At 35.6% G+C, this 12,565-nt stretch overlaps 1 protein-coding gene across 1 annotated transcript; it reads right to left on the reverse strand.

The window, feature by feature from the left end:
- Positions 1-343: 343 nt before the first annotated feature.
- Positions 344-5,321, reverse strand: LOC143460979 (uncharacterized). Its single transcript, XM_076958694.1, has 3 exons — positions 5,163-5,321; positions 3,393-3,546; positions 344-1,081 (listed from the first exon to the last, which is right to left on the reverse strand). The coding sequence occupies exons 1-3, from the start codon at positions 5,211-5,213 to the stop codon at positions 612-614; spliced, it is 675 nt and encodes a 224-aa protein (XP_076814809.1). The 5' UTR covers positions 5,214-5,321; the 3' UTR covers positions 344-611.
- Positions 5,322-12,565: the final 7,244 nt, after the last annotated feature.

Here is a 12,565-nt window from a genome sequence, read left to right on the forward strand (position 1 = left end):
TAATGTTAACACGGCTTCGCCACCTGTACCTTTTTATGTTGTATTAAATCATGATTTAAAGTGAGTCTTCCATGTTGCAAGATGTGTACAGTAGATGCAACAACATCTCCTTGAAGAACTTGCAAGTGGAAAGGGACTGTAATTCTCAAGTCTTGACAGTACAATTTGCTTTGTAAGATTTGGTAACTATTTTGACATGTCAAATATACAGAACTGACATACTTTTACTCTTTGTGGGGTCAAATTGCAGTTTACTTGAATTGCAACAGCATACACCTAGAAAGGTAGGTAGATTTGTTCGCTCTTGATGGACAAGAAGAAACACATTTAAATGTCCCCGAAATTAATTTCAACCGGATTAGTTTATTTCTGGTGAATCGAGTTGTAAAACATCAAATCTGCTCAATCGATTACAAATGAGATATACCACTTAAATGACATACATTACTTTTCCGTTACATTTGAAACATTTCAGATTTTTTTTATTGGAAAAAAATTCACATCAAATGTATTTAAAAATTAATAATTCCTTTCCACATTTGTGTAACGTGAGGTTAACACAGGCTTGCATATGCCTGTAAAGATCACATAACTTGCAATGAAAATTACACTCATTCATCAATTATTAGATCTCCATATTTGTTGACTCTTTGTTTAGGTATCTTGTCTATGCTCCCACCATAGGAGTGTGTTGGTTGTTGTACATCTGGTGAAGAATATCCACTTTGGTTGTCATAAATTTTCTCACTTTCCATATTTCTGTATTTAGCTCTTAAATCAGAATAGGAAATTAGTTTATCACCAGAGTTCTCATTTGTTGTGCCTGATGAAACTTTTATTGGTTTTTCGAATGTCAGTTCATTATCATCATTACTCCTTTGTTCACTGTAATGAAAAGCTTCTTTTCCTTTATACTCATTACCAGGTTGAGGAAATATAACTGAGCCTACATTGCTGGAACCCTTGTTTGTTGCCTCAATAACGGCCTGTCGAAGTTCAGAACTTTCTGGCAAATCTAATTTGATCCTCTCAAGAACAACTGGGATGTATGTCATTTTGCCAACGCCATTACCTATAAGACCTATGTAGTGGAAGACAAAATTGTACATTGTAAAATGTATTATTGTAAAATAAATTGTAAAATACTGCAATAATAATTCCTTTCAACATCTGGGAAGTGACTGGATTTTTATCTATATATATGGTATTAAGAACAGTGTAATGCTACAAAAAATTGCAGATAAGAAGGAACATTCTTGTCAAATTTCATTAAGTCTGCAGACTTTGCTCAAATATGTTCTTCCAAGTTACTGCGAAAGTTGTTCATAAAATATTTAGCAATGTTCTCATGATTTGTTCATAATGATTCTAATTCTCTTGAGTTTGTAGATGTCTAGCATTTAAATAAAACTTTCCAAGCTTCACAAAGAGTAGATACGTATTGAAAACTATTAACAAACCATAGAACCTTGCTTACATTGCAGTTTATGTGTACACTGTACAGTAATCATCCCAAAATGGTTATAAAATTTTTTTAATTGGTATAGTTTTAAAACTGTTACTGTTTTTCTAACTGGAAGCAAATCCTGTACAAGTTCATTCAAAGCTTTTGCACCAAAGCTGGTGAATTCGTCTAGACATCGATTGGAGACAAAAACTTCAATTAAAGCAGAAAATTTATAAATATAAAAACTTGAAATCTTCCTGTTGTAACTAAATTGGATGCAGAGATGATATGCACAACATCACCTCATTGCTTTCGGAGTAAAATGTCTGTCACTCAACCAACGTCCAAGCCATTTTTAAATTGGATTCAGTCTTCAAAGTGAGGAGCAAGTCCAAAAACAAGTTGATCTTATATGAAAGAACATGATTCACTCAATACTCGTATTCTGGTGAAAGAATTTTTAAAAATAATTCTTGGTTAGGTTATTATAACCAAAAAAATCACACAATTTGCCTTAATTGTGACGTAATGTAGATCAAGGCTCTTGTGATGTTATAGGTAATCAAAGACAACATTCGTAAATTCATAAGTTTAGCAATAGCTACTGTATATAACGTATGTATCTGATACAGCTGTATAGATTGTGATAATAGCTTGATAGGTGACAGCCATTAGCCCAACCACGGTCTCGGTTTGACAAGTAGCCTATGCAGGCAGTCCAAGGGATACGGTAACTTCACAGGTGCAAATTTACGTCACAATGAAGACCAAAAACTGAGCCTTTTTGTGATTGTTTTGGCCCATAACTACCTAATTAAGAATTAATTTTCAAAACTGTTTTACCAGAATGTTAAGTTAATAGTGTTCTTTCTTATAAGATCAACTTGTTTTTGGACTTGCCCTCACCTTAAGTAACACATGACATCAGACAATGGCCAACTTTCAACACAATGACAAGGATGAAGCAATCGTTCACTGTACCACAACCTATGTGCATCTAGAAGCAAAATCATGTTTTGTTTTGTCCTAGGACCCAACATTTTTACACCAGCTTTGACAAGTGTCATTGTGCTGACATTTGTGTCCACAAAATCTAAATCACCATATTTTTATAGTAAGAATAACACCAACCTCGACTATAAATTGAATCAGGAATAGGTGCTACCCCACATACAAATCCTCTCTAACTGTAATGCATTGTTTTAGCCTTTTTCATGGTTAAATGACCGTGACTGTATAGTTGCCAACTTATACATTTTTCATGTAAATTTGAGCACCAACAATAACACAAACCGAAAAATAATTTCCTTGTGGAGTAACTAATTGACCAAAATGTCCAGTCCTAGTCCTAGAGAGCTTTTTGGTACCAATGCAAAGAAGAATAAAAGACCCTGTCTTAATACTAGAGTCCTAGAGAGCTAGTCCTACACCTAGAGAGTCCTAGTCCTAGAGATCTTTTTGGTACCAATACAAAGAAGAATAAAAGACCCTGTCTTAATACTTTGAAAAACATGTTAACAAACTGTTTTACAAAAGACATGTGAACGTTTAGAGCAGTGCTGCAACCAAGTCATTTTTAGGACTCGAGTCAAGTCAAGTCATTTGGGAAGTTGACTTAAGTCAAGTCGAGTCAAATTACTGATTGGATCAAGTCAAGTTAAAATATAACGCAAGTCAAATCAAGTCATGTCATTGGCTATACCTTTAACCGAATGTTCGCAATGAAATAAAATGTCTGTAATTCAGTTGGTCAATAAATTAACAACCAAGATTTAATGACTTGGTCAATTTACTTTCTGAGACTCGAGTCAAGTCAAGTCAGGTCATTGACTCAAGTCATTACAACACTGGTTTAGAAACTTAATGAAATTAGATATGAATGTTCTCTCTGAGTGAATTTCAATTGAATCGTTTCCAATACTTTTTAAAAATCTGATAAACATACATGCCAAAATTGTAAGTGAAGCTCTTCCTAAAGCATTAACTTTCGGAAGATATCTTTTTAAGCCAAAATTTGATAAAAGACCAACTACCAACGCAGTTGGATATCCACGATATATTGCTGCTTCTCTTTGAAGATTTTTCAACAACTCCTTTTCCTATGAATTGCATATGTATGATATTAATGTACAATGCAAGATTTTACAAATATTTTACTATTATACATTAAACTACATTGTACAGCTAAATATACAAATACAAAATCTATTTAGGAAGTTGGACAGTGGGTATTTTACAATGACATGTCCGTCCATACGCCTTCTAAAGTGTTTTTCAGAAAAAAAAAATCTTTTAAATCAAAGTAGTTTTACAGCTACCATATATTCTGGCGTATAGACCACTTTTGAGCGTGTCAAAATCATCTAAAAAATTAGCAGTGGGCTAATAAAATGCAATAATGCACTAATACAAAATATTAACTAAAATACTTTTGCTTTCATGACATCAAATCATTAATGCCAATATCATTGACTACCGTTTTTCTCTAATCAACGCTAAATAAACAATGTATCAAGACAGGTTTCAACTGTGGTTACGAAATTGCACTTTCACCTTTCCGCATGAGTTCACTTGGCCGTCCTGGTAATGACTATTTATAAGTAAAGCAGATGTCGGTGTTTTTATTATTTACGTTAAGTGGTCAAATGCATACATCAGTTGAAATTCGTTTAACAATGTATACAAATAAAAAAATTAATAGTTGTTGCAAATAGTCAGCCAAACAGGCAATTTGCAGAAAGTTGTGTTGCCAGTAATAATAGGCCTACCATATTTTCATTGCTAAAAAAGAGGACAATTTCTCCAGCAAGTACAATGCAAATAAAGTTTTACGTTTAAAGAATTTATCACATGTTTTTAGATAATTATACGCATATGCACAAGTAATGCATCCAGCTTCAAAATCATTATGTCCTTTTCTGAAACAAGGATACTTCTGCCGCAGTTCATCAAAAAACACAGTGTTCCTCTTTGGCATTATTGCTTAGCTTTATTTAGATTTCATGTTTGTCTAAATTAAAACAATGATAAGAAAAATGATTAGACATCATGCTGTCGCTTAAAAGTCATTTGACTTGACTTAGGCCTCATGCCGAAAAGTCACATAAACATATAATTCTGTTGAAAATATAAGCAAGAAAGCGCAAAATGCAAAAAAAGAGGACATCTGGGCATTTTTCAGTGCCCTCGGAGGACAATTCATTTTTCTTTAGAAAAGAGGACAAATCCTCCTAAAAGAGGACATATGGTAGCCCTAAGGAATAACAGTTACGTTATAGAATCCTTTGTTTAGAAGCACAATGCATTGTTATGAAGTTGCGAGGGCGAGCGAACGTCATAGACTAAGACTTCATGGTGCGAGGTGCAGTTATTCTATTATAATCAAAGGCAAAAACAACACATGGGCTTATGACAAGCATACGCTTTTAAAAATATTTTAAACACAAAGAGCAGAAAAAGGCTTATAAGCCGGTTGGGCCTATATGCTGGCATAAAGATTTAAACAAGTCTGGTATAAATGGAAACTAGTCATGAATTGGGCTCTATATTGATGTAAACCAATTTTAATCATAAACGTTATAAATACTTTCAAATAAAGGAAGCTTGTCAGTAACCTTTTAGAATATACATGTACATATTTCACATAAACTAATGATTAATTGTAAATATAGGCCTAATTATAAATTTGAAAAAATATAGTGATATAAATATATACCTCTGGTAACAGATTGAACTGTTTACTCGTTCCTTGTCTGCTTGAATCCATTCTCAACCCTATTTAGTAAATTACCATGGTTTTACAGTATTTAGACCAAAATATCAATATGCTACAAGTCTGCAAGTAAAATATGAACAAGAAGTGAACGTGTTTACCACAAAAATAGTGTTGGTCTGAGGATCTCAACTTTTCTGGTTCGCAGCACCTTAAATTACATAAAAATTCTTGTTTAGTATTGTTCACAAACAAACCCTACAGGAAATTTTGTGTTTGGTTTGTCGAATAAAAGTGCCAATAAATAAGGCTAAAATTGCGCAACGCCAACGTAATACTGTACTTCTAATGCAAAATATACGGCAGAAAGGCAATTTCGTGCCAGAAGGATGGCGCAAAAGCCAACTAGAGAAATCCGGTACATCATACAAAGTTTCCACTAGGGTGAACAAGCTGGTTATCAGAAATGTGAAAAACGTCTAATTCAGGGCTTATAAAACAAGAAAAAATAGTTAAAATAATATTCTCATTGTTTGTGATTATAAACCAGATTAAAAAGTTTGCTAAGTGCACGGTGGATTAAAATTAATTGCATATACAATGGCTATTTGTTTCATTTTGTTGCGTGGGAGATTTCGCACTCAAAAATGGCAGATTATATATTATCCAAACTGGGTTGTAAAGTTACCCTGCAAACTCTTGGTTTTGATTTTAAATCTTGTTGCACCCTTGTCCCTTGGGCTTTGGCCGATCCGCAGCACGGCGCGGATTAGACGAGGCCTAACTACGGTGACGTGAATGGCATAAAAAGTTGTCCGACGAACTAGTCTGGTATGGTGTCACAATTCTCGGACTGAGGAAAGTCTTTCCACGACTTATACTCGGCAATGGTTTCTCATTGTTCGAGCCTTGGTTTTGCCGATTTTGTATCCGTGCAAGTTTTTTTTTATTTGTTCATGTTTTGTATTACAGTACATGAGCTTGGAACTGTTCATCAGACAAGACTCCTGAACAGAAGCAAAGTGTTGTTCGAACTATCCGGAAGGAACTTGCAGTGGTAGCGTAACTGGGAATCGATCTCGGTTCGCATTTGATCAATCTATTAATTATTTTATTTTTCGTGAAAAACGCGGTGGAGACGAAAAATCAAGCGAGCTGCTACTAACATCCCCCAAAGAACGGGGAAAAGTGGCAAAGCTGAAAAGGTTTAAAACGTTCTCAAAAATAATCAAGAAAATAATACCTGGTAACAACTATCACGGTCACTAAACCCATAATTAATTAAATTTGAGGGTACAGCATTACTAAATGTTGCCCGCACTCAATAAGATCGAAGGTGAGTTAAAGCCAGCTAACATCCATTGGTGAAACACAATTGAAAATATTCATGTAATATAGGTGAAAACATGTGTATAGTGCAATAAAATATATGGAAGTGCTTGGTGCTGGAGTGCAGATTTACACAGCACATATTTACACATATAAGAAATAAAAATAGTACAAAGCATTTATCTCTGGTAGTTTAAATCTGACGTAACGTGTGCTTGATAGGAAGAGTTAAACTAAGTTAAGCTGTCACGTAACATTTCAGGACTGTTTAACCTTTGTCCTACTGCATAATTTTACACCGCTAAAAGGCGGTATGGGTACAATTGTACCCACATACATTTTATATTGAAATTCCCAAGTTGGTTATACTTTTTGTGCGGTGTACCGTATTTAATGGTCCGAACGTTTAAATATTGTGCTCTACGGAAGTATCACACGTGTTGTTAGGCCACGTAGGCATTGGACAACGCTATATGATATGTTATCTTTGTGACCTCGATTACACTCAGAAAAACAGCTCATTATGCCCCTGTACTCAACTCCCATAAATTTCCGCTGATATTGCATGGCATTTCACTGATTCGAAATTTAGCATAGATTCTTTAGCATTTATTGGCATCTTTTTTGTTGCTGGTCTACGCAGAAATAACAAAGATAATCTGGAAGATATGTGGAAAGTAGATGCTTTGCCTCTTGTACGTGCAGCTATGTTTCGATACCGTTTCAAGATGATGCTCAGATTTATTAGATTTGACAACGAAAATACCCGTGCAGAGCATGAGTAAAATGATAAAGCTGCACCAATACGAGATATTTGGCTCATGCTGAATAAAAATTAGGAGTGCCTACAAACCACATGAATGTATCACCATAGATGAACAATTTTTTCCATATCGAGGACATACTCAATTTACACAGCATATACCATCAAAACAGGCTAAATATGGCATCAAGGATTTCTGGGCTTGTGATGCATCAAACTCCTACCCGCTACATGGTCAGATTTATACTGGTAAACCAGTAGATGGTCCCAGACAAGCTGAACCTGGCCTGTTTGTATAAAGGCTCTGGAAGAAATGTCACCACCGATAATTTCTTTCTTCGTCACAGTCACAGCTAGCTAATGTAATGAACATATGGGATATGACTTTAGTTGGAACAGTCAGAAAAAACAAAAGGTTTTTGCCTAGCCAGCCAAGGAAAGGGCTGTTTACTCGACCAATTTCGTCTACCATCAAGATGCAAGAGTCTGTTCATATGTGCCAAAGAAAAAAAATCGGTCGTGCTCTTCTATCATCCATGCACATGACTGGAGAAGTCGAAGCGACGCAATCAAGCAAACCCTAGATAATCAAGTCTTATGTCAAAACCAAAGGTGGGTTGGACACGATGGACAAAATGCTGGGTGAGTAAACGACGGACATTGCGTTGGCCATTGACGTTTTTATGATCGACTTCACTGGCTTAGCGTCGTTTATCATCTACAGGGAGCACAACCAAGAGTTCTGAAAAAAGGACCAACGGAGAAAGTTTCTGAAAGATCTTGCGAAACAGCTATGTATGCCTTCAGGGGAAGATCGCTCTGCCAACCGGATGGTGATGAGAAATCGTTTCCTTCGAGCTGCAGTGGAAAAGGTTCTAGGACGGCACACTGCGACACCACCAGAAGGCGAACTAACTCCAGAAACTAACTCCAAAGAACCTCATGGAAGTCGTGTAGTCGCACACTGATTGTTGGTAACTGCTATGTTGCAGACACCAGAAACGAAAACGACGTTAGACCAGGAAAAACTGCGTGGTTTGCGTTCAGCCTGTTGGCGACAAACACTCAGTAACAAATACAAAGTGTATTACTTGTGAAACGGACTTAAACCACCTCGATTAAGTTTTCTTTCATATTTCTGTATCAAATAAATCATTTCTGTAATCTGGTTCATTGAACATTCGAAAAATTGTATTTGTTTTATGCATTCCGGCGTCATTTCGATACAAAATGTGTAAGGGTACAATTGTACCCATGCCGCCTCTTAAGGGTGTAAAAACAACTCGATCCTCTATCTCGGTAACGTGTAAAGATTTTTTTTTGAAATTTAGTCTACCTAATCTAACACAAAAATGTAGAGATGTCAGGAAATTTCAGGTCTCTCAGGTTTCTAGAAAAAATACTGTCTTAATTTAAAATTGGAAAGGTTACAATTGTACCCATGCAGTAGGACAGGGGTCGGCAACCTACGGCCCGCGGGCCGGATCCGGCCCGCCATGCGAAATCGTCCGGCCCGAGACATATTAATTAGTTATCACAAGAATACGGCCCGCCGTGTCTTATTGAGTTTCAAACTGTAGTGTTAGCATTTAGCAATTATAGTATTAATGAAAATTCCGGCCCGCCAAAGAGTTGTACGCTCGACATTTGGCCCGTGACTAGCAAAAGGTTGCCGACCCCTGATTTAAGGGTAAGATATTCGCGTTTCAGAAAAGCTGTCCCGGCAGTTACGGCCCGCCAGTATATTTTATTTTATCAAATTGGCCCGCGGCTCAAAAAGGTTGCCGACCCCTGCAGTAGGACAAAGGTTAACTTCTAGTGATTTTGTTTTCGTTTGGGTCGAATTGACGGTTAAAAATGCTGACACGCAAACGTATACGGATTCTGGTTCAAATTTTTTTATATAAGGTTTAGTTTCAAAAAGTAGTAAGCTATCAAGAAAATGTGAACAAATGACTTAATCGCCAGCCTGCCAAACATTTTACAGCATGGATTTTATCACGTGCGGATGAAATTGTCGTGACATTAAAGATTGCGAACCGTCATCAAAAGTTCTAAAAAGCACTAGTCTATGATCTTTTGTTAAGTTTTTTTTACGTATTGTATTGTTTTTTAGTGGCCATTAACTGTGCTGAGCAAAAATTGAGAATCTTACAACAATATTGTTGCTAGATCTCTATTGTAGTGCCGTACTGTAAGGGAAAAGTGGGCGGTCAGTTTTATTTTCTGGAAGAATTAGGGCTAATCTTAGGCTTCATCTTCACGAACAATATGTGCGGTCTAGTATGCAAGTGCACATTGCACAACCACAGGATGCCTTTGTATACTAGACCCCAGCTACTCAAATTATGACGTTATCTGGCTGTGCACTTGTATACTAGACCCAGTTTGTAATAGTGTCAGTAGGCTAGTTTATGTGCCGTCGTACCGGAATGCGATGTTCAGTCGTTTGCAGCAAGGTCTTTAGCGCACCAAACAACAAAAAACGACGAGCGCGTGCGCACACAATGCCCCAGAGGCAGTTAGGCTACACTGCTACTGTGCTACACTGTTACACAGAAATTGACTGATTTATTCTCTTTATGAACTAAAAAGTAAGTGGGCAGAAGTTCTGACCCATCATGCAGCCATTAAGTTTAAAAATACGCACTTAAAGTGTGCCATTGTTGGTCATAAAAACCAATATTAAGTGCATTGAGAGGTAGGTACACAGGAAAAAATAGTGACTCGTACTGTCATAACGTTCTAAAATTTAGCTCCGCTGGCTAAAGAATAAACTTAATTGCTTGATGAAAGACTTTTTGGCTAATGCGTTTTTAAACGAACGTTGTCTGAAAACGTTCACACTGAAAGCTTCCAGACAACGGTACCTTTTTTGCCAGGTGTTAGATACATGACGTGTCTTCTGCTTATAGAAGACATCTCTGTGTGGCACATATATATATCCGCAAAATATCTTGAATTAAGAATGTTTTTTTGACATTTGCAACTACTTTATCCAAACGACCAAAATATGAAATTCCTAAATAAAATCCAATTTCCTTGTAAGCTGTGACGGCATTTATGCTTAATTAAATTGCAAAACCATTAATTTAACTCATTTGTTGCGAATGGTTTTGCTGTTTTCGTTGAATTCTTGAAAAAAGAAAACAAAAGAGATACAGAAGTTTATTGTCTGAAAATTTGACAAAGTGTATCAAGAAACGCAAATATGCATTATATATAGAAAATAATTGTAATTTAAAGCCAAAAAGTAGAGTGAGATTAATTCTTTACTCCTTAATTCTATGTAAAATTAATCTTTGACAGTACGATTATTTGCTACTTATAAAGGGACGTGATAACAATGCACGAGTTAAACTGATTTGAAACTATAAAAGATAGAGCCGTATGATAAGGTTTTAGCAGCAGAAAAGTGTCGAATGTTTCATTTTATATAAATACAACGCCTCTGAATGCACTCGATATTGAACATTGATTGACGGTTGTGGATTTCGATGTTCTTTTACCTTAAGTTTCCGATGTTCTTTAGCAGTAAATAAAACGATTCGCTACTTTTCATTTCTCCGATTTCTTGGTATTTGGCTCGGTTTAACCTGGTCTTAATATTTTGGTGTATACGGTATAAGCCTGTATGTCAAATATATGTATTATGGCTAGAAAAAATATTTATCGTATCATATTTGAGCATGCTCTAACAAGAATAGCACCTTACTTTTCGCTCCCTACAGTCAATGGCAAAAGTTAACGATACGATTAGAAAGCGCCTCTGCTTAGAATCAGCATACAATACTTACAAAAGAATAAAGGTTATGGTTTCTATTCGAGACGTATATAACGTACTATACGTATGTTTATTTTTGAAAAATGACAAAAGTTTGGCAGGGCGTAATAAAAATTTAAATTCTATTTATGTAAAATTAACCAATCCGAAAACAGTAAAACTAGCTCGAATAAGTGTAAAATCAATGTTTTTTGCATTCGCACACTGGCGCAAAAATTAAACTTTTGCTACCACCTGAAAGATAATTGATTGAAAATTTACGGTTTTAAAGTATAATATAGAGAATAAAATTACGCTTCTAATGATATAAAAACCATGGCTGTGTGATCAGTAAAACTTTTTTTATTTACATTTTACTTAGCGTTATATGAAGTGTTTCGCAAATTGGTTAGTCTACCCTATGTTTTTCATGAAAGCTGTCACTCTTGTGTAGTGTGGCAATGACATTGGTTACTTATTTCATCAGTAAATTCAAAACATGTCATTTGGCCTTAGGTGCAACTTCTGGGTTGGAAAAGTTTGAAAATTTTGTTGTAGATATCAGTTGACTAGTGCCAGGTAAGCCAATCTACATGAATTTGGTTTTAGCTACCAACCAACATGCGCCATAGTTTATTTAAATCACCTGTGGATTTTGGACTAAGTACTACCAATTATAAATGTGTCTATACTATGTCAATATGTTTCTTACTGTTCTGACCAGATTTCACTGACTCTTTGCTTTACCCTTTGACTTTCCTATGTCTATTGGGTTTATGTGCGATGGGACTGCAACTTGTAACTAATTTGCAGACAGTGTGATTGTAACTTAACATTAGTCCGCAAATAAAAACCATTGCTTTTCTGGATTTACTTTTTATTAAAAACTTTAAATGACTGCATATATTATCTTATCAGACTTGATTACTGGGCAGACAAAATTAACAATGCAACAGTGCCTATACCCATTCTGACATAACTATAGGATAAGATTGTATATTTGATTGTAAAAGCTTGATTAAATTGTAAGTTTTGTATGGTAGTGCGCTAGAAACAAGATTTGCTCGTGAAAATTTTTACCTGACAATGAAGACATTTACATTCGAAATAAGAAACATGGTGATATTCAATTTCAAACCTAGTACAGTACAAACGAAATCGGTTAATCGTATCACCTATTTGATTTAATCTGTGAAACAATCCTACAACGTCAGCTGACTACAATTCTGGTTAAACTATGTAGATTTTATTACTGTAGTGACCTATTGCGCTGCATAGCCAGCTATCGCCAAAGTGCACATTGTTGATAAAGCATTTTTTCGGCAAACTGCTTTGAACGGACTCTCCTTTTATCGTGAATAGTCTCTGTTACGTCACAGCCCTTTTTTCAAGCGTAATCGGTACTGGTACTGTAGTTACTTTTTTTCTTTGCCCTGTCTTTGTAAAATAATTTACTTGGTTTTACTTAACATTAGATAGAATTGGGTTTGAGATTTCAGATTTTGATACCATAAAATGGTTGATACGTTTAACCAATATACGATTAACCGA

This window comes from Clavelina lepadiformis, chromosome 1, assembly GCF_947623445.1.
Source record: "Clavelina lepadiformis chromosome 1, kaClaLepa1.1, whole genome shotgun sequence".
Taxonomy (NCBI): domain Eukaryota; kingdom Metazoa; phylum Chordata; class Ascidiacea; order Aplousobranchia; family Clavelinidae; genus Clavelina; species Clavelina lepadiformis.

What these genes read in the sequence shown, in the direction of transcription:
- LOC143460979 (XM_076958694.1), bottom strand. Translation starts at nt 5,213, where the DNA reads ATGGATTCAAGCAGACAAGGAACGAGTAAACAGTTCAATCTGTTACCA. An exon ending in AGTTCAATCTGTTACCAGAG is followed by an intron (nt 3,547 to 5,162) that starts GTATATATTTAT and finishes TGCAATTCATAG; the next exon opens with GAAAAGGAGTTGTTGAAAAA. An exon ending in TTCACTTACAATTTTGGCAT is followed by an intron (nt 1,082 to 3,392) that starts GTATGTTTATCA and finishes TCCACTACATAG; the next exon opens with GTCTTATAGGTAATGGCGTT.